Source organism: Ruditapes philippinarum, unplaced genomic scaffold (genome assembly GCF_026571515.1).
Source record: "Ruditapes philippinarum isolate M1 unplaced genomic scaffold, ASM2657151v2 ctg2186_1_1_1_1, whole genome shotgun sequence".
In the NCBI taxonomy this organism is placed as follows: domain Eukaryota; kingdom Metazoa; phylum Mollusca; class Bivalvia; order Venerida; family Veneridae; genus Ruditapes; species Ruditapes philippinarum.
The window spans coordinates 194,218-217,650 of NW_026863515.1; the positions used below are offsets into that span (position 1 = coordinate 194,218).

At 33.3% G+C, this 23,433-nt stretch overlaps 2 protein-coding genes across 2 annotated transcripts; one reads left to right on the top strand and one right to left on the bottom strand.

Moving 5' to 3' along the window:
* The first annotated feature begins 978 nt into the window (after positions 1-978).
* On the top strand, positions 979-4,820 carry LOC132722268 (homeobox protein MSX-3-like). The gene is made up of 3 exons (XM_060706740.1): positions 979-2,126; positions 2,941-3,175; positions 4,384-4,820. The coding sequence occupies exons 1-3, from the start codon at positions 1,829-1,831 to the stop codon at positions 4,520-4,522; spliced, it is 672 nt and encodes a 223-aa protein (XP_060562723.1). The 5' UTR covers positions 979-1,828; the 3' UTR covers positions 4,523-4,820.
* Positions 4,821-6,014: 1,194 nt separating this feature from the next.
* LOC132722277 (T-complex protein 1 subunit epsilon-like) lies at positions 6,015-22,797 on the bottom strand. Its single transcript, XM_060706748.1, has 11 exons — positions 22,573-22,797; positions 17,915-18,140; positions 13,954-14,152; positions 13,475-13,667; positions 13,016-13,165; positions 12,054-12,173; positions 11,357-11,542; positions 10,755-10,892; positions 9,072-9,252; positions 8,157-8,275; positions 6,015-6,728 (listed from the first exon to the last, which is right to left on the bottom strand). Exons 1-11 carry the CDS (start codon positions 22,675-22,677, stop codon positions 6,720-6,722), a joined length of 1,626 nt encoding a protein of 541 aa, XP_060562731.1. The 5' UTR covers positions 22,678-22,797; the 3' UTR covers positions 6,015-6,719.
* Between the last annotated feature and the right edge of the window lie 636 nt (positions 22,798-23,433).

Consider the following 23,433-nt stretch of genomic DNA (forward strand, 5'->3'; position numbering starts at 1 on the left):
TGTCCCTTCTTGAAAGTACTAGTTGCAGTTAATTCAGTATTGCTGTGCAGTTTGTGTGAGCCAGACTTAGGCAGATTATGTACAATTTGGCCACTTTAAAAGGACATGGTTTTGGGGACAAAAATATAGAAGAAATTTCGAACTTTCTGTTTAACTTCAGAAAACATCGTCAAATGATTTTCTTTGTAACTTTGTATTCGCAAGAATATTCTCGAACACGTCACATTTTTAACGTCCATTCCGGTGAAAAGACTTCCATTATCTTCAGAACCAACATTCAAATGAGACGATTGCTCGAGCATGAGGTTTGACATCCTTGGGCAATGGTCAAACATGGGATCTGACATCTTCGGGACAGAGATCAAACATGGAATTAAATATCCTCGGACAGTGGTCAAAATACTTTTCTCATCCTCTGCTGATTTCTATTAAGAGCTCCATTAAATATTTCAAATAAATATAAGAAGTCTAAGCAAAGCAACGTCTCTAATGTTTGATATGGTGAAAGGTAAAATATATTGCATATTTTACCATTATGCTATATTTACTCAAATTAATTAAGCTCCTGAAGGCCCAGTTTCTATGACTGTGAAAAAAGGAAAATAGAACAATTTTGCTTCGTGTTTAGCCCGCTTTGAATTAAAAGATAAATATCGTAAGAGGCAAAGCTAGTTCTCGGACCAAAACCTCATCTCATCTTTGTCGCTTAGAATGACGGGTTTTCTTTAACAAACAATTCTTTCTCCGCGGAGCGACTTGAGAATACCATAAAAGTTGTATGAAACAGTGCGTGTGCTGAGTCGACAAGAGAGTGTTCACACGTCACATATACATGTAGAACATATTACACGTATTCATTTTTAATGATCATTATAAATTTATTATCATGTAGAGCTGATATAGTGATAAATGTATATATACGTGTACAAAATAACAACATGAAATTGTATGGATAGATAATCTTAAAAAAGGAAAGAAAGCAAAGAAGCAATCTTTCAAGTAAGAATTTATACTCGGTGATATGAAATGCTTACGTAAAAGTATTATGGTGGCTCCTTACAGAAAAAAAATCAACAAGAAGATTAAATTTATCATGGATTAATCCTAGATATTTTAATTCATTGTATATCAATATTGAAACATAGAGAAAGACATTAACATATCATCTGACAATATATTTAGTGCCCTCTTCAATAATACATCCTGCAACAACGTTATTCGTGACATGTTAATACAGTTTCAATTAAATCAGTATCAATTAATCCGTCATAACAGATAGCACTTTGAGGAGAAACATGAATAGCACGAAAAGCAATGATTGTTTCTTAATTGTTATCATTTAATAGAAAAAGCAGTAAAATTAATAGTTATTGTCGTCTAAACTAGTTGTAATGTAGCAGGTGATAACCCTTAACGACAAGACGCCGTAATTAGCTATCAATTTTTCATGAGAAACGCTTTAGTAAAGAGGGTGGTTAATTCCTATTGAGATTGCCTACGAAATTATCTAATAGAGAACACGTCCTCATACCGGAAACCTTTAATTAACGTCCAATAAAATAAATGCCTAAAAGGGAAACAATGAAAACAACCCGGGACACTTGCCTTGTTCACAGAAGTTGATATTGTCGCAGTCTTGTAGAATTCCTGCAAGGATTAACGCAAGAAAAATAAATCAGCTGCATAGAAAGATGATGTTAATTTATAATATAGTTTCTCTATAGGAATAGTATAAATTCTTATTAAATTTTGGTGTATACGTAATGTTTTAGATTGATATTGTTGGATATACTAAAATCAGAATAAATTAAAATAATAAACCGTTACTATGGCAATAATAACAGGCGAGCAGAAAGAATATACGAGTTCGACTGAAGATTCAACCAGCGACAATCGGTCTGTAATTCTAGATACAGAGGCACGGGCACGTGGACATTTTGCAATAGGCGGACCGTATTCGGCCTTCTCCGGTCTTGTCCGTCAACATGAGTCTCCAAATTGCCATCTGGCAGATGAACTTCTCTTTAAGCGCCCATTTCGTACCCAGTTTATGGCGCCGGAACTTTGTGCTATCCGCCGAGATTTCCCGACAGAACTACCAATTGCACCAGCGTTTGCACAAATTTGTAAGTAACAAGTTTCATAATAAGATCGTATAATAATACACCGTTTGTGTGTAAAATTTGGTGAGGGACATCGCATTATAAATGCATAAAAGGAAAAGACTTGTTAGCCTACATTTTTCTACAAGGTCTCTCCCTTTTGAAAGTACTGCATGTCAGTCAGTGTTCATAAATAACGAGAGATAAGAAAAAATATTGAGGCCGAAATTTTGTTGTTGATATCTGTCATAAAATTCATGAATGTAAGATGAAACAGAACATTCATATATACGGAGTGACAAAAAATGAATGAAGGTGAAATTATTTGTCATGATAGATGAATGTGAACAAAATAGTACTTTGACTTCCATACGAAATAAAACAAATCATTAAATCTGTACTTATCGCTGAAAAGCAACAGGAACAAAAGATGGTTCAGGAAAATGGCATATAATTTACATTTTGGAAACTTTAATAGGATACCATCAATGAAAAGCTTTTGAGAATTACATTTCTGAAGCAGAATGAGTCTTTATAATACATTTTGGTAGACTGTTTCGGAATAGGGAGATTTAAACCTGACTGCAAGCTGATCGGAAATATTATAATAGGAACCTTAATTTCAATTGGACTTCTTTGACAGAAAATTGTAGCCATGGTTTTTTTCACTACTATTAAGAAATATCATTTATGATAATGGTGTTTCAGCACAATACAGTGCTTTATATGAATATTTTAGTCAAACATGCCTGAAGTTTTCATGCAGTTGCATAGAGATATTTTTGAAAAGCTTACAAGACAGTTTGATATTTTAATTTTTTGTATTTTCTTATTTTAGTTCAGCGTCGGCGGCGGCGAGAAAACAGACCGCGGCGTCAGAGGACCACATTCACCAGCGATCAAACATTAAAACTGGAGCTTGAGTACAATAGAGCGGACTACATTACACGGCCACGTAGGTTCGAGCTCGCAGAAACTCTGAACTTGACCGAGAGCCAGATTAAAATATGGTTCCAAAATCGCCGAGCTAAAGACAAAAGGATCGAGAAGGCTCAAATGGATCAACAATTACGGTAATTGTTAGATAATTATGTTTAATTAGCTACCTGTTTTCGTTACATATTAAAAAGGATTGTCGAATGTTTACTTTTATACTTAACTGACATTTGTTTCCAAGTATCTGCTAGTTCTGAATAACTAGCTTTCATAATTTTTAGCGACATTGCATAATGAGAATGCTTGTCGTTTTCTGTTTTTCGTTACTTATTTTCATCGTCAAAAACTCTCAATTTTGTATATTCTTTATTGACGTTTTTTCCATCGTTTTTATTAATGATGTACTATTTTCAAGAAAATTTCAATAAGAAAATAACTCGAGAAAAGTGGTTTTTGTTTGCATTCCGAATGCAGAATATGACATTCGTTTTCTTTATAATTCCACAAAAAGAACAAAATGAGGCATTTTTTCTTTATAATTCCACAAAAAAGAACAAAGTAATATATTTCTGACGGTTTCTTGGAGGGAAGAATCAAGTTAGATAAGTTTTAGAATTTTAGTACTTGCGTCTGAGGAAATATTTGTTTGAAGCGATCCAGAAGTACTTGAATGACAAGTGTTCAGAAAATATTTGTTTTTTAATATTTTCAAATGATCTGCCCTGTTGTTCTTGTATTATGTTTTTGCATTGTTGAGAAATAATCAGTTTAAATTTTACATGCTGTTTTCCTTTTTTCTGCATGAGACAATTGTTTAGTTTTTGTTCAGTTTAAACATATTTTATTTATCAAATTTAAAAACATGTATCATTTTACATCAAAATATATATGGATTGGAAAACAAGCATAACACTTATAGTAATCCTTTTTCATTGTGGAGTTTTGTCTTTATTATTTCACTTTATATGATCAATGCATGTTTTAAAGTTCAAAATTTATCTGTATTATTTGTTTTTTAGTGTATTCATTTTGCTTTTTTTATAAAAAAAGAAGATACTAATAACAACAATAAAAAAAGTTGTTAAATTATGACACAATTGTTTAATGTTAAGGACAGAAATGACACCAGTTACTTTCTGATTATAATGTCATTTGAATGCTACTAGAGCCGAAACGGCACAAAATGTATGGAAAAAATGCTACCCAGTGTATAAGAGTAAGGTATCTAACTTGAAGATAAGAAGTTCTTGAAACTTCAAGATGTTCTTTAATGTATAAATATATTACCATTCACCCGATTTCAAATTTTAACATCATCTGACAAACATATTGTTCCATTTTTCAGGACGATCGGGTATTCAAACTTTGTCGGTACGGGTCATCCATGTCCGTCTCACCAGGGTCCATGCGGTGTATGTTCTGTCCCGTTTCCTCCTTTACCGCTTCCATTAGGACATATCCCGTGGTCGTCAATAGATACATGAGTGTAACTGTTACCAGACGGAATAACTCTAGAGGTCGAGATGTGTTTCAACATTTATAATGTTCGGTTCTGATTTTAGTTTTATTTAAAAGTTTCATCATGATCCGGACATGTTTTATGGTTTATCATTATGCTTTTTCCGATTTTCACAGTGATATATATGAAGATTTTGCATCATAAATATGTTTTCATAAATTGTTAGTTACAGCTTGTGGAAAGTCGCGATTTTCCGAGTTTATCATTTACAGATCCATATATGTCAGACGAGAATAGAAATGTAGTAAAAATAAATAAATATAGAAAAGGAGGAAGTTTGTTACATTAAATATCTTTGTGAAAGAAGTTCTTGCTGATATTAATCACTTTCAAATCAGCTTCCTGGGACTTGGACTGTGATTCGGTCGACTCGGGTTCGATTCTCGGACGGCGGACGTTACTTCAGTTGTGACTGATCATTTAATCTTTTCTAAATTCATTCGCACTGTACCTCTGCTCAGACATGTACAGAAGCAAAACCGGAGTCCCTTGCGTAAGTGATGACATCTAGTTATGGTATACTTCTTAATTGTCAGCTGTGTTCTGGTGGAGTCAGTAACTTACTGCCGTTACCGGAGGGAAAGTACAAAAACCACCACGCTTTCTGGAACTAATCAGTACTGGTGTCAAACGAGGAGACATGGCCATGATCCGAGTATGGCTTTAAGCGATAATCCCTATACTTTGTTCACTAGGCCATAGATCAGACCATTTATCTACTTTCATTGAGGACATAGTCAATGTTTTCTCCGTCATACTTATTTTTGTGTTTGAAAATTATTGAAGGATTAATGTCATTTGTTAGACGCATTTAATTAAACAAAGAATTTCAAACGAGTTAGAGTCGTCCAATTCAGGTTACATAGGTGACTGGTAACCCTCATGGCCACTACAACCTTGACCTTTGAACGATTATTTGGTGCTGTAAGGGCTTCCCGGCATGTAAAGATAAAATAATAATTCGATCGTATTTTGCATAAAACACAATTCCTCTTAAATTGTTGAAACCTTCACTTTTAATATAAATATTTTTTTAAAGTCTCACTTTTGAAGATTCATTTTAGCCATCTGTAGGGGTGCCACACTTTAATGCTTTACAAGATATCTAACTTGACTGCATACAGCATCTGTAGATGCGTTTAGTTTATGACGTTACCATGAGCTTGAAATACCATATTGTAGAATCTTCCATTGTACTTTAATGACCTCATTTCAAATATATGTTCAACCACGGATTTGTAATATAAATCCGTGGTTCAACTGAACAAACACAGGCAACATAAAAGTAAAATAAAACTATTTCCACTTTTCTTACCGATTTACTTGTACAACAAACTGATGCTGCTGAAACCAAATTGCCACAAGTATATCCCACTCGTAAGATTTTAAACAACATAACTCTGCACTACCAGTATTCTTTATTGATTAGGGTGATAAAAACAAAACAAGAATTCTAATTATGATGACACTTTTAATATAAAAAAAATTATCAAAAGCATTCAAAGCACATTTTTTCAATGCACATGATTTATAATGTATATATGAACATTCATAGATTGTAATGTCAGAACACATTTTAAAATGTACAGTGAATTCATGAATAAATAAATAAAATTTAGAAGTATTATTCCACTTTGTTATACTCTACACCATTAATCATTCTGGCTTTTAACTTTTTATCGGGTTTGCAGTGAAGCAAAATATGAACACTTCATTAACAAAATATGTAATTTAAAATGCACTAATTTAGTTTTTTCTTCTATTTTCACAACTGTGAAAAACTTTTTAATACATATTACACCAAGTGACACATACAACACGTTTACTTACATATAAAGGTCAAAATAATTTCTATTTCATGGTTTTCCCCATTTTTTAATAAAGGTCACGTTTACTGGATCAAACCATATTAAATCTCCTTCAATGTTATAAAAATTCAGTCGACTTCTAGCAGTGGTCAAAATGTAAACAGTTGTTGTTTTTTTTATTTAAAAGCCGTTTCATAATTATTTCACCAAAATTTTGCAACTCTGTAGTTCTTTATTACATAATCAATGTATGTGCACTTTGGATTTTTGTTCTTGTATATCACAGTAACATGTGGATAGTGTAGGTAGACGTTTATAAAACACACACACTATTCTCTCCGATATCTTCACACCTCACATCATCTGAAATATACAATAATTCAATATATTACAATGTCTCAAAACTATAACAAGAAATAGCATTTTGTGTCCATAAATAAATCAGTTTCTTGCGAGATTCCAAATTGTAATGCAATTTAACATGTGCTCACTGGCAGAATGGAGCTTAAATCTTCTGTATCATGTTTGAGAAATTGTTTCATCAAAATTGTCAGTACATGTATATTGCATATATGTACAGAAAGAATGTAAACCTATAAAATGTACACATATAAAATGTAAAGATATGATACTGTGAATTCGTTTAATTTTTGAGGGCATGAAATTTTGTGTTTTTGTCACATACAGTCGAGTTCACACTAAAGGTTACACAAAGTGCACTAGGAGTGAACTAGATGTGCACTTCAAAGTGCACTGCTAGTGTACTTCATAAGTGCATTTGTAGTGCACCAGACCTATTATATGTATTAAGCAGTTACCTTTTATTTCAATGAATAGCAATTTGACTTTTACAAAAAGATAGATAAATATAGATATCTGTATACTAGTAATAGTTTTTCATAATAAATTTGATGTTGTGAATATTGGATTTTGTAAAATATGGCGTAAAATATTAGAACAATAATTTTTCAAAGTCATTAATTATACTGACTTTAAAACTTGTTAGAATAAGTAAATATAAATAATTATAACTTTAATGTTGATAAGTTCATAAATAAACAAGAGCCGGTTGAACCGGGTGATGCTCCCCGAATAGGTTTTGGACACAGGAAGGTATACCTCTTGTAGTGTCAGAGTTATGTCACAGACAAAGTTCAAAGCGTAAAAACAACCCAAATGTTGCGCGCGACACATTGTCTCAATATGGTGATCATTTCTGTGAAATAGTTGTAAAATCCGACTTCAAATAACAAAGTTATGGCCCGAACACGATTTTCCTGCAAGGTCATGCTGTGACCTTGACCTTCAAGGTAGCGACCCAAATGTTGCGCGCGACACATCGTCTCAATATGGTGATCATTTCTGTGAAATAGTTTTAAAATCCGACTTCAAATGTTGAAGTTATGGACCGGGCACGATTTTGCTGCAAGGTCATGCTGTGACCTTGACCTTCAAGGTAGCGACCCAAATGTTGCGCGCGACACATCCTCTTAATATGGTGCTTATTTCTGTGAAATAATTTTAAAATCCGACTCCAAATAACAAAGTTATGGACCGGACACGATTTTGCTGCAAAGTCATGCTGTGACCTTGACGCGGGTGCTTAAATCTGTAGACTTTTTATCTTTCCAAAAGGTAAAATGTAAAGTGATGCAAAATAATCTTCCAATGTAATTTCTTTGGATATTGACCTAACCATGACAACCCTGTAAATTAGTGCCCACAAATAATAATGATTTTGCAGTATACAGCATAAATGCATAGAAAGAATGTATATCATAAATGTAATACATGATCTGCTGGGGCTCTAATATCATCTATTTTAAGTATCATCTTTGTAAGTTGTACAGCTAACATGATCTGGGCTCTCTTTGATGATAATGTCTCTAATACATTCTGGGCTTTCATATCTGTAAGTGTATATAAAATTATAGTTAACAAGTTCAATTCTTGCTTCAATAAATATATTATTGGTCAAACTTACATGTATTTTAAAAGAAATATTGTACTTCAACAATACACTCGCACCAATTACAGCTAACAATTGCTTAATAAAGCCACCATTAAATCTCTCTTACTATTTTACAAGAATTATTCATCTCGCTGAATGTAATAAAGTTGTTTTTTTTAAATAAAGTTTAAAGTATATAATAAATGAATGACAGTAATTCATACATTTTCAGGCGTTCACCATAGCTAGTAATTAAACAGGAGGTTTTTTGATGACCAGGCAAGACACATTTTCTTTCCAGGTATATGTACCACTGGGTCTGGACAAATAATTTGTGTGCAAAATGTAACACAACAATGTAAAATTTGATTTTTTAAATTTTTTGTACTGGTCAAGTTTTTCAGTCAAACTGGGCACTTTTTAAGGTCATTATGACAACTTCACAGCTGCACTGGTGGAGGAAGATCGTAATTGCTCCTCTGAGCATTATTTCAAACACAAGCAGGCAATTTAGTAGAATCACAGACACTCAATCAGCTATGAAAGAATACAAAATCGGGTGGGAATTGAACCCATAGCTTTAAGAGGCTAGTGATTTGAAGTGAACTACCTTGATGACTACTGTACCACAGACACAGACGTAGAGTTTAATCATACTACAGGTATATGTAAGCTGGCCTGACTAGAACTGAATGCATTGCCTCTAGTATAAATAAAATCAACCAATGGACGAAAACTTTGGAAAGAAGACTCACCATTTGTTCCTTTATTGAGACAGTCAATTCCTAATCTAGGGTTATTTTCCTTTGTTTGCCTAGATTTAACATCAGCTAGTGTATGTATAGGTGATAGACCGCTGTTCTCAGCTAGAGCTAGAGGAATACTTTCAAGAGCTTCAGAGAATGCTCTCATTGCATACTGTTCTAATGTGGAAATCTGAAATAATACATTTTTTTTTACAAATCTCAGTCACATTCTTTTATTGCTGTTGTTTGGAAAAAATATTATGTAAGCTAAATGTTTCATTAATGTTATATAGATGGTACAAAATTTAAAGACAAATTTCAATTTTACAGTTTCACAGTTTATACAAAGACTACTTTTACTTGCTCAGGTCTACCGGTATTGTTTATGATCTTCATTCCGATTTTCTAGTTTATGACATCTCATTTGCCAAATGAATTCATAACATAAAGCAAGCAAAATGGCTGAACATTTTGAATGAGTAACATTTAAAATTACTATTCAATTTCAATAAAATGTTTTCCAAGATCCTAATATGCCAAATAAATACAAGGGTAATATATCTCTCATATCAGTGTGACAGGCTGACCAATGACCAACTGACCATGGTTCAGAGAGAACATTTATCTAGCACAGTGTCTGACCATGTATACATCTATAACGAATAATGGAATTCTCTGTGCAATTTACTTTTTAAGCATGTACAGATAAACTCCGTTAGCTGGAATACCTCCCTTCACCCGAACTCACCGACCAGTCCTGGCAAAATTCCTTTATAATATATATTGTTCTACCTCTGATAGGTCGAACACTTATCGCTCAAACTCTAGAACCTAATCTCAGGCCCCCTCGGTAGAAATATAGTGAAATTTACACCTTTTTGGTTTCATTATTGACAGTTGGCGTCACATGTATTTTTATCTCCATAAAGGCAATAAAGGTTAATTGATACATAATTTGAGGTGTTGTTCGCTAATCAATTTGTTTGTTATGATAATATTGTTTACTTGTAGTCTTTAGTTATGATACATAGACAATGACTTGGGGAAATAAATGAAATGTGCACAAGTACCCAGGAAAAGTTCACGTAATGTGTATTCTACCTATGTTGTTATCTATTTATAGAATGAACTGTGTACATGTTTATTTTAATATATGACTACAAATATATACTGCTGTAAAATAATTTGGAAATCTTTTATGAAATCATTCTTTAAAGTATTAATCCTATAATAAACATACACATATTTTGAACACTGCTTGAATTCGAGCGAACAAAGTTTAACTGTATATGAAATATGCAGTCTATTTAAAGAAAACAAAGGTTTTAATCTAATATATCTCTCATATCAGTGTGACAGGCTGACCAATGACCACCTGACCATGGTTCAGAGAGAACATTATTCTAGCACAGTGTCTGACCATGATGTCTATATAAAACATACTGGAATTCTCTGAGCATGTAAATGTATAAAGTTAATTATTCAATTACCTTTCTTGCACAAAACATTAATCAAAAATTCCAAAAGCTAATGCTTGGGTGCATGAATGATTTTGCACAAACTCACTATTTCCCATAAACTGTCCAAATAAAACCCAATTTTGCAACTTTGTTTTTGTTGCTCTCCGGGGATCTCCTTTATTTTTTGCAAGTGTTTTACATGTAGCAGATCAAGGATGAAAATAACACTAACCTTGTCAGCAGCCTTGGCTACAGCAAGAGAACATGAGATTTCTGGTGCCCCTCCACCATACACTATCCTTGTATCTTTTACTATGTTACGTATTACACACAAAGCATCATGTATACTTCTCTTTGCTTCTTCCACAATCTAAAGAAAGAACATAGCACATTTGCATTAGTTTTTCTATAATCTTTAAAACCTTAATATATTGCAAAATACAGATCTGAAAGTTTCAGTCAAATAAATATTCTATTGAAAAAAAAATTGTACTTCTCATAGACAGGCCAAGGCTTTTCCCCTTTCATTTGCATTGTTTTGAAACCAGTTCAAAAGTAACTTAAATTGCTATCCAGCATAAGGAAATTGGGAAAGTTCATTAAAGCAAACGTTCAGGTTATTCCATCATTCATTAGAACTCAGGACATATCAAATATGATCACATCACCTCAAAAATTTCAAGCGTTAGTGATACGAACAAAAAGATCTGGGGCTAGACTTTATTAAAATGAAAAATCTTAATTGGAAAGTATTAGATCCATCACAAAGGCATCTGTTTGCTTCTGGTTAAAATTCAATTGTAATGATAGCATGTGAACTTATTCTGAACTTACCATTTTATTACCCCCTCTGATGAAGATAGTGACAGCTCTAGAGTTCTGGCATTCTTCGATCACCAACATTCTTTCCTTTGTTGTACCGAATGAAAGTTCCTTCACGATACCAGCTTTACCAAGTTTCTCTTTAGTTAGTTCCTCAAATCTTGGAACAATACGCCCACCAGTTGCTATGGCAATCAACTTTAAAATATGAAAATCAAATGTTTTACTAGAGAATTAAAAGCACCACATAATAATATATATAGTATTTATATAACATGGTAAAATATCATTCATTCGCCTTAACTAAAGAGAAATATTTCACTTGTCTGTGCAAGTGATAGTGTGCATAGTTTTCAAATAATTCATTTACTTTGTATACATCTAAAATATACCTTTCATAGGTTTATACACTATTATGTATTCCACTTTATTATTTCCATACAAATAGTCAGACCTTAAAACCAGTGTACATTTAACCCCTTAATCTGCTGAAACTTTGCCACCATTATAGAGCAAGCCAGACATCATATCTGTACAGTTTGACCAGGCTCTATACTGTTGGAAGCAGAATTTTTGTATTTTTAATCTATATTGAAGTCCCTTAATATTTTAAAACTGACTGTTCAAATTTAAAAGCAGGGAAAATCCTTTACACAAAATCAGCTATTTCTGGGTCACTTATAATTACAAATTCAGAAAATATTCTCACCTCAATTTCTGGACCACCGACCCATCGTACAGCAGGTAACTCCCTCTGTAATAACAGATGATTTGCCTCATCATCGAATCCCCATTGGCATATAACAAGATTTGCTCCAGTGTCCTTCACCTAGAATATACAAGAACATAATGTATTAAAGTTAAATCCATCAGATTTCTTTTTTACATTGCAGTATTATTCTTATAGTACAATTCAAATTGACCATGAAATACCTCAGCTGATTTTCTGAAAGAATTCATCTACATACAACTTAAAAGAAGCTAAATAGCTAAATTTTTAAAGAATTCATCGATATATAAATAAGATAAAAGAAACACACATTTTCTTTGTCTGTTATAATAAAACTGAATTCAATTTTCATCTCCATGAAACATTTAACTAAATATATCTCTCATATCAGTGTGACAGGCTGACCAATGACCACCTGACCATGGTTCAGAGAGAACATTTATCTAGCACAGTGTCTGACCATTTATACATATATAACGAATAATGGAATTCTCTGTGCAATCCTGAAATAACAAGGAGCTAGGAGATCAAAGTGCAGCCCATTAGTTCAGGCCTCTCCAGTATAATGAAATTTTTTTTTTTTTAATTTCATCAAATGGTATTTTATATGAAACATAAATGATTATGGAAGAACATTTGTAATGAAGCTGAAAGCAAGCATATGTCTTCCTATGATCTTAATTACTCTGTAAATAATGGATACTTTCAAACAGCAAGACTATTTTTCAAAGAGAAATTTTAACTGGAAATGTATATCATTTAAGTGTAGGCTGCTAGGCATCAAAGTAATGATTATATAATTGGTTAAAGCTATAAATATTGGCATATTAGTTAGATGCCTTTTTTTGTGGTTATAACATTTACAGAAATGTGAATCTAATGAAAAGTGCTAACATAAAAGGGCCAAAATAATTTCTAGGAATACAGTATTTGATATATACCTGCTTAACCATGTCTTCAAACTTTTTCAGTTCATATTCTCTCAGTTTCTTGTAGTCTTCTACAGATTTCACCTCAAGATTGTGTTTTGTTTTAGGTTTTGGAGGCTCAAATGGACATGTTAAAATTGCCATTCTAGCATCTTTGACAGCCTGAAAATAACATCAACCATGCACTTAAGAGAAATTTATATTTTTATCATCCATTAATACTTCATTATCATCCATTAACACTTCAGACAGGTAATACTTTCGATAAGAGAGAAAGACATCTTACCCCTACATAACCTACTGCCTTTTAAACTAGGTAGAATAATACTGGGAAATTTTTAATGCCTTTACAATATGATGAAAAGAGTTATTAAAGAAAACAAAGTATGTTCCCTATTTCATAGATTAGAAATAAATTATGTACTTCAAATTTATTGTTCACTTAACAATCCGTAATGACTATGAACTAACCTTAGGCATCTGAGGGTGACTGAAATCTTTGTCAACAATAACTCCCTTTACAAGCATTGTGTCCTCAAGTTTTCCTCCAACTTTACCTTCCACCTTGATGAGCTCAAAGTCAACATCTCTTCGATCAAAGTCGGCCACCGCCATTATAGCATCTACAGCTATCTGTGCCATGTGTCTGTGACAACGGTTTATACTGGAAAACAAAAATACATAAAATATAACATGACAATGAATTTATTTGCAATATAAGGACTCTGGACCAAAATACAAGTAGTTGGTCATTAACATATGAATATATAATGCCATTTTTTTTCATGCTTAACAATATATCATCTGAAAAAAAAATCCACTGAAGTTGCACTTTACTGGAATTATGTAATTATCAATTAAAATGTACATGTACCTTTAAAACATTTTCATACAAATCAAATAGGAGTATTATATATACTGTATATGTTTATTATACATGATGTACTCACATTTTAGAACCAAGAGTTGTCATGGCTAACTGTGTGAGAGTATCAGTGTCTTTTCGATTGATGACATAATTTTCTGCAATAGTGTCTAAATGTTCAACAGCAACTTTAGCAGCCATCTCATAACCATCAGTGATACGGATTGGGTGAATTCCTCGGTCCAACAACTTCTCAGCATGTTCCATGAGAGCACCAGCAAGCACTGAAATGATAGAAGTTGTTAGACTACAAGTGAACCATTTCTTAAAAAATTATGATTTCATAAAAGCGGGAAAGAAATATCTGCACTGTCAATATGTATCTCTCATATCAGTGTGACAGGCTGACCAATGACCACCTGACCATGGTTCAGAGAGAATATTATTCTAGCACAGTGTCTGACCATGTATACATATATAATGAATATTGGAATTCTCTGTGCAAAGCTGTAATAACCAAGCTAGATCATGCACTAGCACATTTCTAGGTCCCCCACACTCCCTTTGAACAGATATTTTAACTTTCCTTCTGATATCTGAATCATATCTGATGTGAAACTACATAAGTATTTCATGCAAAAAACAACAACATTTTTTCAGGAAGAAAATCCAAACTAGTTGCAATTTTTAAAACTGCATTAACTTCCATTTTACATTTTATAATCAATATATGAAAGATAGCTCACGGGTACTATGAAAAAATAACTTTTTTTTCAAAATCCCAAGTAAAAAAAGTTAAAAACTTTAAAAACCCATACTTCTAATGAAAAAATATATAAATTCCCCCTTCTCACTTCTTTCATTTCAATTGAGTAAGTTAAGCATGAACTAGAACTATCACTAAATGTGATTAATACCCCAACAAGTCTGCTTCGGAAATGAGGATGTTACTAGTAACAGAATACCTTGTAAAAGAATTGAAACATAGAGTTACGGTTGTGGGCAATTAAAGATAATTGTGGTTCATGTATGTTGCATTTCCCTTCAATGTGGTTGACCATTGATGAAGTTTAATTGAATTACTCTGTAATAAGTCCAGAAAGACAAAGAAAAAGAACAAAGGGCAATAACTCTATAAATACTGAAGAGAGAGTTATAGTTCTTGTGCACTGCACTTCCTCTTATTGTGCTTGACCATTGTATGAAGTTGTTTTGAATTCCAACCAGTACGTTTTAAGTTATGCTTCCGGACAAGGAAAGTATCAAAGGGCAGTAACTCTGTACTCTGTCAAAATGGGAGTTATATGGCTCTTGTGCACTGCACTTCCTTTGAATGTCCTTGACAACTGTATGAAGTTGTACTGAATTCCAAAACAGTAGCTTTCAAGTTATGCTCTGGACAAAGAAAAGTAAAACAAAGGGCAATAACTCTGTAATTAGTCAAGATGGAGTTATGGGTTCTTGTGCACTGCACTTCCCCCCTTACTGTGCTTGACCATTGTATGAAGTTGTTTTTGAATTCCAACCAGTAGTTTTCAAGTCATGCTCTGGACAAGGAAAAAGTAACAAAGGGCAGTAACTCTGTAATAAGTCAAAATGGAGTTATGGTTCTTGTGCACTGCACTTCCTCTCAATGTGCTGGACCATTGTATGAAGTTATAATGAATTCCAACAATTAGTCTTCAAGTTATGGTCCGGACAAAAGAAAGCAATGGAAAAGTAATAAAGGGCAATAACTCTGAAATTACCTTAGATAGAGTTATGGTTCTTATGCACTGCACTTCCTCTCAATGTGCTTGACCATTGTATGTAGTTATATTGAATTCCAACCATTAGTCTTCAAGTTATGCTCCGGACAAAAAAAAGAAGGCAATTGAAAAGCAACAAAGGGCAATAACTCTGTAATTACTTTAGATAGAGTTATGGTTCTTGTGCACTGCACTTCCCCTTATTGTGTTTGACAATTGTATGAAGTTGTTTTGAATTCCAACCAGTAGTTTTCAAGTAATGCCACGGACAAGGAAAAGTAACAAAGGGCAATAACTCTGTAATTAGTCAAGATAGAGTTATGTTTCTTACGCACTGCACTTCCTCTCAATGTGCTTGACCATTGTATGTAGTTATATTGAATTCCAACCATTAGTCTTCAAGTTATGCTCCGGACAAGGAAAATGCAACAGACAAAATAAAGTTTCCTTTTAAAAGGAAAGGCTTGCACAGTTGTGCCTTCATCCCAACATACTTATTTGTTTTTATTTTTGTAAAAACGAATATTTTTGTCAAAACGATTTGAAATCTATTCTCTATTGTATAAAACTTATAAAGAAAATAATCAATCGTAAAAATACTAACGTGAAGATCTATCATACTGAAAGGAAACAAGTGTGCACATTTCATTTAATTAATAAGCATGTTCCCAGATACGATGCGCTATCTATAAATCATCACGTGGTAAGGTTAATGATATGCATGGGCTATTTTTAGATTACCTCACCAAGTTCAGTAGATCTAAATATAACTCGATCATGCACTGTGTGATTTGGACCACCCTTTGAAGACGGAATACTACTACAGTCAACATTCTAAATACTAATACAGACAAAAAACAATTATAAAAGAAACTAACTTTTGCGTCTTGAAAAAGAACTGAAACGGAACAATTTCGTTTATAATTTATTACGGTTTAAATCAATAAATCAAGTAAAAATACGAATCCTATTTATATAAACAAACTGGGATTACCGAAGTAACTAAAATAGCTTAGATTTCCGTAATATTACTTCGTCTGATTCCGCAGTATGACGGAATCGCCCGAATTGTCACGAGTGCAATCGGAAGTACATCGGCTATTATCATTAATCCGAAGAGTGACGGAAAAGGCCGAAAAGTTGCGATTGGCACGATTTCAGCTGGTTTCCCGTTCAATCATGCACTTATAAATGTAAGCAGAAAACCACCTAACCGGAACAGGTTTTCCAAATGAAATGGCTTGCAACCGTGGCTGCAAGCCAAAAAAAGCAATGGAAAAGCAACAAAGGGCAATAACTCTGTAATTACTTTAGATAGAGTTATGGTTCTTGTGCACTGCACTTCCCCTTATTGTGTTTGACAATTGTATGAAGTTGTTTTGAATTCCAACCAGTAGTTTTCAAGTTATGCCCCGGACAAGGAAAAGTAACAAAGGGCAATAACTCTGTAATTAGTCAAGATAGAGTTATGGTTCTTGTGCACTGCACTTCCTCTCAATGTGCTTGACCATTGTATATAGTTATATTGAATTCCAACCATTAGTTTTCAAGTTATGCTCCGGACAAGGAAAATGCAACGGACGTCTGGACCGACCGACCGCCCGACCACCGGGTGACTCCTATATACCCCCCCAAACTTCGTTTTTGGGGGTATAATGACAAAGTACATACCAGTCTTACAACCATGACAGAATGTTTCTTTCCACTTAAAAATTCTGACATTGAATATATACACTGATCAACTTTAGATACGAAATACTACTTTTGTTGCTTTCATATCAGTGTGACAGGCTAATATTGACAACCTGACCATGGTTCAGAAAGTCAGTTTTATCTTGCATAGTGTCTTGACCACAGAGTGAACAAAATCATTCTGTGGGGAATTTCTTTGCTAATACTGATAAACATTTTGTAATAAATATTTATTCTGAAGCTGATATTTCTTCACCATATACCATTCAATTTTTGTTAACAATACCGTCAGTGAACATCATCCTGTCATGCAGTGACAGGGCTTGCAGTAATTTAAATCTTTGGAAGTCAGAAACTAAAAATGTCTGACAAAAATGAGTCATTGGAATTAACATTATAAACATATGTAGGTAAAAATGGAAAATCATTATATTTTGAAATCAGGAGTAAATGACTGCCAAAATGACACTAATGGAAGCCATGCGTTACACCTCAAATGAAAGATATAGCATAGCTGTTCATTGTAAGAAAAGAGGATGCAAATTTATGTTAAATGGTGTAGCCCTCATTCAAGTAATGAGCTATAATTGTACCAGTGTTACTAACCTACAACTCCAGTTGTACCATCTCCTATCTCATCATCTTGTGATTGAGACAACTGAACCATCAACTTGGCAATCTGATGCTCCACATCCATCTGCTTCAATATAGTAGCTCCATCATTGGTGATAGTGATATCCCCGTCAGGTGACACCATTAATTTATCTAGACCTTTAGGTCCCAATGATGTCTTCAAAACACCAGCAACTGTCTTTGCTGCCATTATATGGGACTGCAAAAAAATTCATCATTTATCTAATAAGTCATAATTAATTCAATTAAACACATTCATGGTTCATAAAAAAAATGTTTAGCTGCCTGAAGCCGGGGTATAACAAGTATATAAGGTTCATTCCATTTTATTAAGGGAATTATATGCAAGTTTTACTTTTGAAACATACCCAGGTGAGCACGCTCTGAGAAAGAAAATGCTGAATGATACACTAAAGAAAACAGAATGAACTTTATATATATCTTGCTTTATATCCCGGGGTCTATTCCAGGATTTCTTCATGTAGCAAATATTCACCATGGTACATATATGTTAATTATAATGTTGATTTGGTATTTTCTTCATATTTGGCAAGTATATTAATTCATATTCGGTATTTAGTCATTCCCTCATAACTGGACTATTTTAGGGATAGAAAAGGTGTTAATAGCGATCTCGAAGAGCAGGCCAGAAAGCGATAATTAAAGAAACGACTCAAACGAGAGTACCTGCTAGACATGATGTTGAAAACTTTTGCCGGAATAGGGTTTTTTTTTCATAGGTTGGGGAAGCAGCCCAGCCCTTAATTTTGGGGAAAAATTACATGGTATATTTGCAAAAGGGGAAGAAAAAACTTGATGTTTGTCAATTTTAAAACTGCACGATTTTAAAGAAATTTTCTTTGGGTAAGCAGCCCTATACCGGCCCCAGTTGTAGAAGGAAAAAAGGCCTTGCAGAAGTACTACAAAATTATGGGTAATTGATTAATCGCAACCTTTTGATTTACAAAAAAAGGCAGTCATCGGATTTAGCACTGGCCTGGTGGCCCATGGCCAGTGAAAATTAGTTCGGGCCAGTGAAAATTTTAAAGAAAATATAGTTTAATATATAGTAGAATAAATTCAAAACTGGAATTCTGGGTAGTAAATTCAAACTCTTAAATTCATTGACTGATAAGGATAAAAGCCACGGGATTCTGATTGAAAACGGATGTGTAGACTGGTCTGCACATTTCTATGGGAGCTATAATAGGACAGGGAACCGGCAGTGTATAATTTTATAAAATACAGAATGGCAATTTTACATATAATAATGGCCCTATATACTGCATTGTTGTGTTCGAATTGGCCTAATATGTGCAGTTCGAAGTGTATTGAAACCATAAAATGTGTAGATGCCCGGCTGATGGGTTTAAATTATAATGAACTGTAATTTCTGTCAGAGCTCGCTTTAAGGCTTTGTCTTAGCCAGTTCGGGCAGCACGAAATACCCAAATATACCCAAATACACCCAAATATTGCCCAAATATACCCAAATATTGCCTAAATATACCCAAATATTGTCAAATTATACTAAAAATAAATGTTTTATACTAAAAAAGTGCTGTTTTAATCATGAATACAAAATACACTTTCACTAAGATATAATCAAACATACCCAAATATACATTTTCCTATCATTGTGTTTTGAACCAAGATACAGCACAGGTGGTTGAAACAAACTTTTTAAAGTTTTATATGGGCTATATACTATAATAAGATATATTATATATCTTTATATACATATATAGACCGTTAATGTAAAATATTTGATTATGTGACTAGCGCCTGTGAGATACAGTATATGTACTCCATTAACCCATTACTTCATGAGCATTTTGTGAAAAATGGCTGTTTTCATTGAAAAGTCTCCCGTTACAAGTTCAAATTTCTATAATACTATAAAAACTGCTTCAACACTAATCAAACTTGGCACAAATGTTGACTGGACCATTGTCCTTGCAACAACATGCTCAGGCTTAAATTTTCTGTTACCATGGCAACGAGGGGACATCTCAAAATTGCCAAAAATCACTATTTTGCGTTGATTTTTCCATCAAAATTGATTTCTAAGTGCTGCAACTTCTCAATGGATTGAGATAGAGTCAAATGCTTTTCAGCGTTGGTTACATGTTACCTTATGATCAATCTGGGGTCATTTACAGCATCTCACAAGTCCAAAATTTTCTTGGCGATGAGGGGGACTCCGCCCCCCTTCAAACCCCCCCAAACAGAAGGGGGCACATCCCCCTTCTGGCAACCCCCTGATGTATCTTTTGGTTGGGGGGCCGCGCCGAAAAAAGGGTCACTTTTTTAACAACATTTCTCAAACAAAAACAAGTGTTTGGGGCCTAAATAAGGCATTTTTTCATTATTTGAGACAACAAAAAGGGGGGGGGGGGGGTGAAAAAGGCGTTAAAAGGCGTGTATATGAAGTAATGGGTTAACAGAAAATGATGAAAATACTTGAAATTACCCTAAATCGCGTTTTTTCATGTTTAAACATGGCCTGTCATATAAATTTGAAGAAAAATTGTTGTTTTGTAGATTTTTTTATTTTTTTCATTAACCCATTACTTCATGAGCATTTTGTGAAAAATGGCTGTTTTCATTGAAAAGTCTCCCGTTACAAGTTCAAATTTCTATAATCAGGGGTTTTTTTTACTAACAAATTGACACCGATAGTCGGCGTCTTCCCCTCGGTAAATAGCCAAGTTTTTTCCCCCCAAAAATTCTATTTTTCCTTTAAACTGGATCAGATTTAATATCTACATGGTTTAAAATATTATTTTTCTTCATTTTATGCAGGATAAACCACCAATTGTAGTTCAAAATAACCAAAAACATTGCAGGAAACTGCAAGTACTGTCTCAACATGGAGGCAGCCATTTTTTTCTTGGCTATATCCCGTACTGAACGGTACTATTTCTGGAAATCAGTTGCTATCAAAATATTGTCATTTTCTTGGTTATTTTAAGTAAAGTAATATATTTTGTACTTCTTATTATGAAAATGACTTGTATGGAGCTAAAGTGTGTCACAGATACACTATTATACCTATACTGTATTAAATTTCATACAAAAATAGAAGTATAAAAACCATTCACCACCATACATATTAAGAAAATATGTTATACTGCAAAGAATATTTTGCATGATGATAAAGTTTTTAAGGGGAAAAAGATATAGTTGTAACTCTCTACTATGTAGTTAAGTATATAGTATAAATAACGTCAAAATAAAGTTTCCCCAAATTGACTTTTTTCGTATATTTTTTCCCCTTCCTACCAGCGTCCAGCGTCTTCCCCTTTTCCTAAAAAAAACCCCTGATAATACTATAAAAACTGCTTCAACACTAATCAAACTTGGCACAAATGTTGACTGGACCATTGTCCTTGCAACAACATGCTCAGGCTTAAATTTTCTGTTACCATGGCAACGAGGGGACATCTCAAAATTGCCAAAAATCACTATTTTGCGTTGATTTTTCCATCAAAATTGATTTCTAAGTGCTGCAACTTCTCAATGGATTGAGATAGAGTCAAATGCTTTTCAGCGTTGGTTACACGTTACCTTATGATCAATCTGGGGTCATTTACAGCATCTCACAAGTCCAAAATTTTCTTGGCGATGAGGGGGACTCCGCCCCCCTTCTGGCAACCCCCCCAAACAGAAGGGGGCACATCCCCCTTCTGGCAACCCCCTGATGTATCTTTTGGTTGGGGGGCCGCGCCGAAAAAAGGGTCACTTTTTTTAACAACATTTCTCAAACAAAAACAAGTGTTTGGGGCCTAAATAAGGCATTTTTTCATTATTTGAGACAACAAAAAGGGGGGGGGGGGTGTGAAAAAGGCGTTAAAAGGCGTGTATATGAAGTAATGGGTTAAAGCTATTTTTTTTTAATATTATGGACATTCTTCTTCTATATGATATGAAATTTCAACAAAATTACACCTTAGAAATGTAAGTGTAGACAACAAATATCATATCTTGAATGAAAATTGCATTCATAAAGAAGCGATATTGTAGATAAGCAAATGTCACAACTTATTTTCTTACAACATCTTAACTGCCCATTTCAACGGAATGAATGAAAGTTATAGCAGGCTAAGTCATATTATTTTATAAATATTAATTTATTTCTCATTATGATCTATATTTTATACAAACAAAAATAAATATTGCTATATTTGGGTATATTTGGGCAACATTTGGGTATATTTGGGTGTATTTGGGTATTTCGTGCCGCCGGCCAGTTCACAGAATCATTCAGTACTTGTTGGAACCTTCAAATTATTGACATGGAATCTAGAGACGCTCGATATTCCTGAAAAATTGCATATGATCGACAAGTTATATTTTAAAACCAGTACAATAAATATGATAAGAGTTAACAGTGCCGAGATGACATATTTTTTTTCAGACCCAGATTGTACATCACTACATGTCAGAACGTGTGAAACATTCTTTCAACCAGAAAACATAGAACTGGTTTAAAAGTATTATACATAAATTACTTATTAAACGTTTAAACAACCAAATACAATAGTTAAGTTTACAATTGTCTGAACTGACAGTTCTTGTAATTACAATAATATCAAAATTTCTCATAGAACATTCTGGATCATGCATACTTTGTGAGCTTCTATCCCACTAAGACGGGATTTTCCTTCCTGATCACGAATGATAATAAATGGACGTCCATATTCATCGAATGCTAAAGACCCACGGGAATCCATTCCAAAGGCTATTTGAAATTTTCTTCAGTACTTCACAGGATGTTCACGGATTTTCGATACCAACTTTATTTCAGATGTGCTAGAAAATGTCAACAATTTCACTCTCGCGATGAACGTTGTTTACGTTTAGAACGAGAATGAAATGACAATAGTACTTTTTATTCTAAACGAATTTTTAAAAAAATACATTGGAGTTAAAAAAAATACATTGGAGCTGTTTATTAAATCAATTAAAATCAAAATTAAAAGCGTGTCAATATAATTATACATTACTTTTGTGTCTTAATTATTTTAAATTATTGTCTTCGCATTCAGTACATCCAGGGTCATTCAAATACATGTATATAATTCTATTCTAGAATTAATGATGGTGTAGAATTTATCTTAATTTTAATAAACAATTTAAGACTTGTCGGCAAAATTTTTATTTAAAAAGGAATAGTGTTTCATAACTCCATACTAGATAATAGAAAATATGTTCCAAATAATTTGTTTTGGGTTGTTTATGCATGAATGATGATGTCTTTTTTTTTATCTCAGTAAACTTGTAAATGTACATTTTATTCCGAGAGAACGGAATTAATTTATTCAACGCTTTCGTATCGATTTATTCAGGGAATGTACATAAACAGTTACAATAGTATCATATATATATCCTTGTATATACATGTATATAAAAACACAAAAAAATGCAACAAAAATAATTATAAAATTAATTCATTACTAGTATGTTTTATTTTCATTTTTTTTTATCAC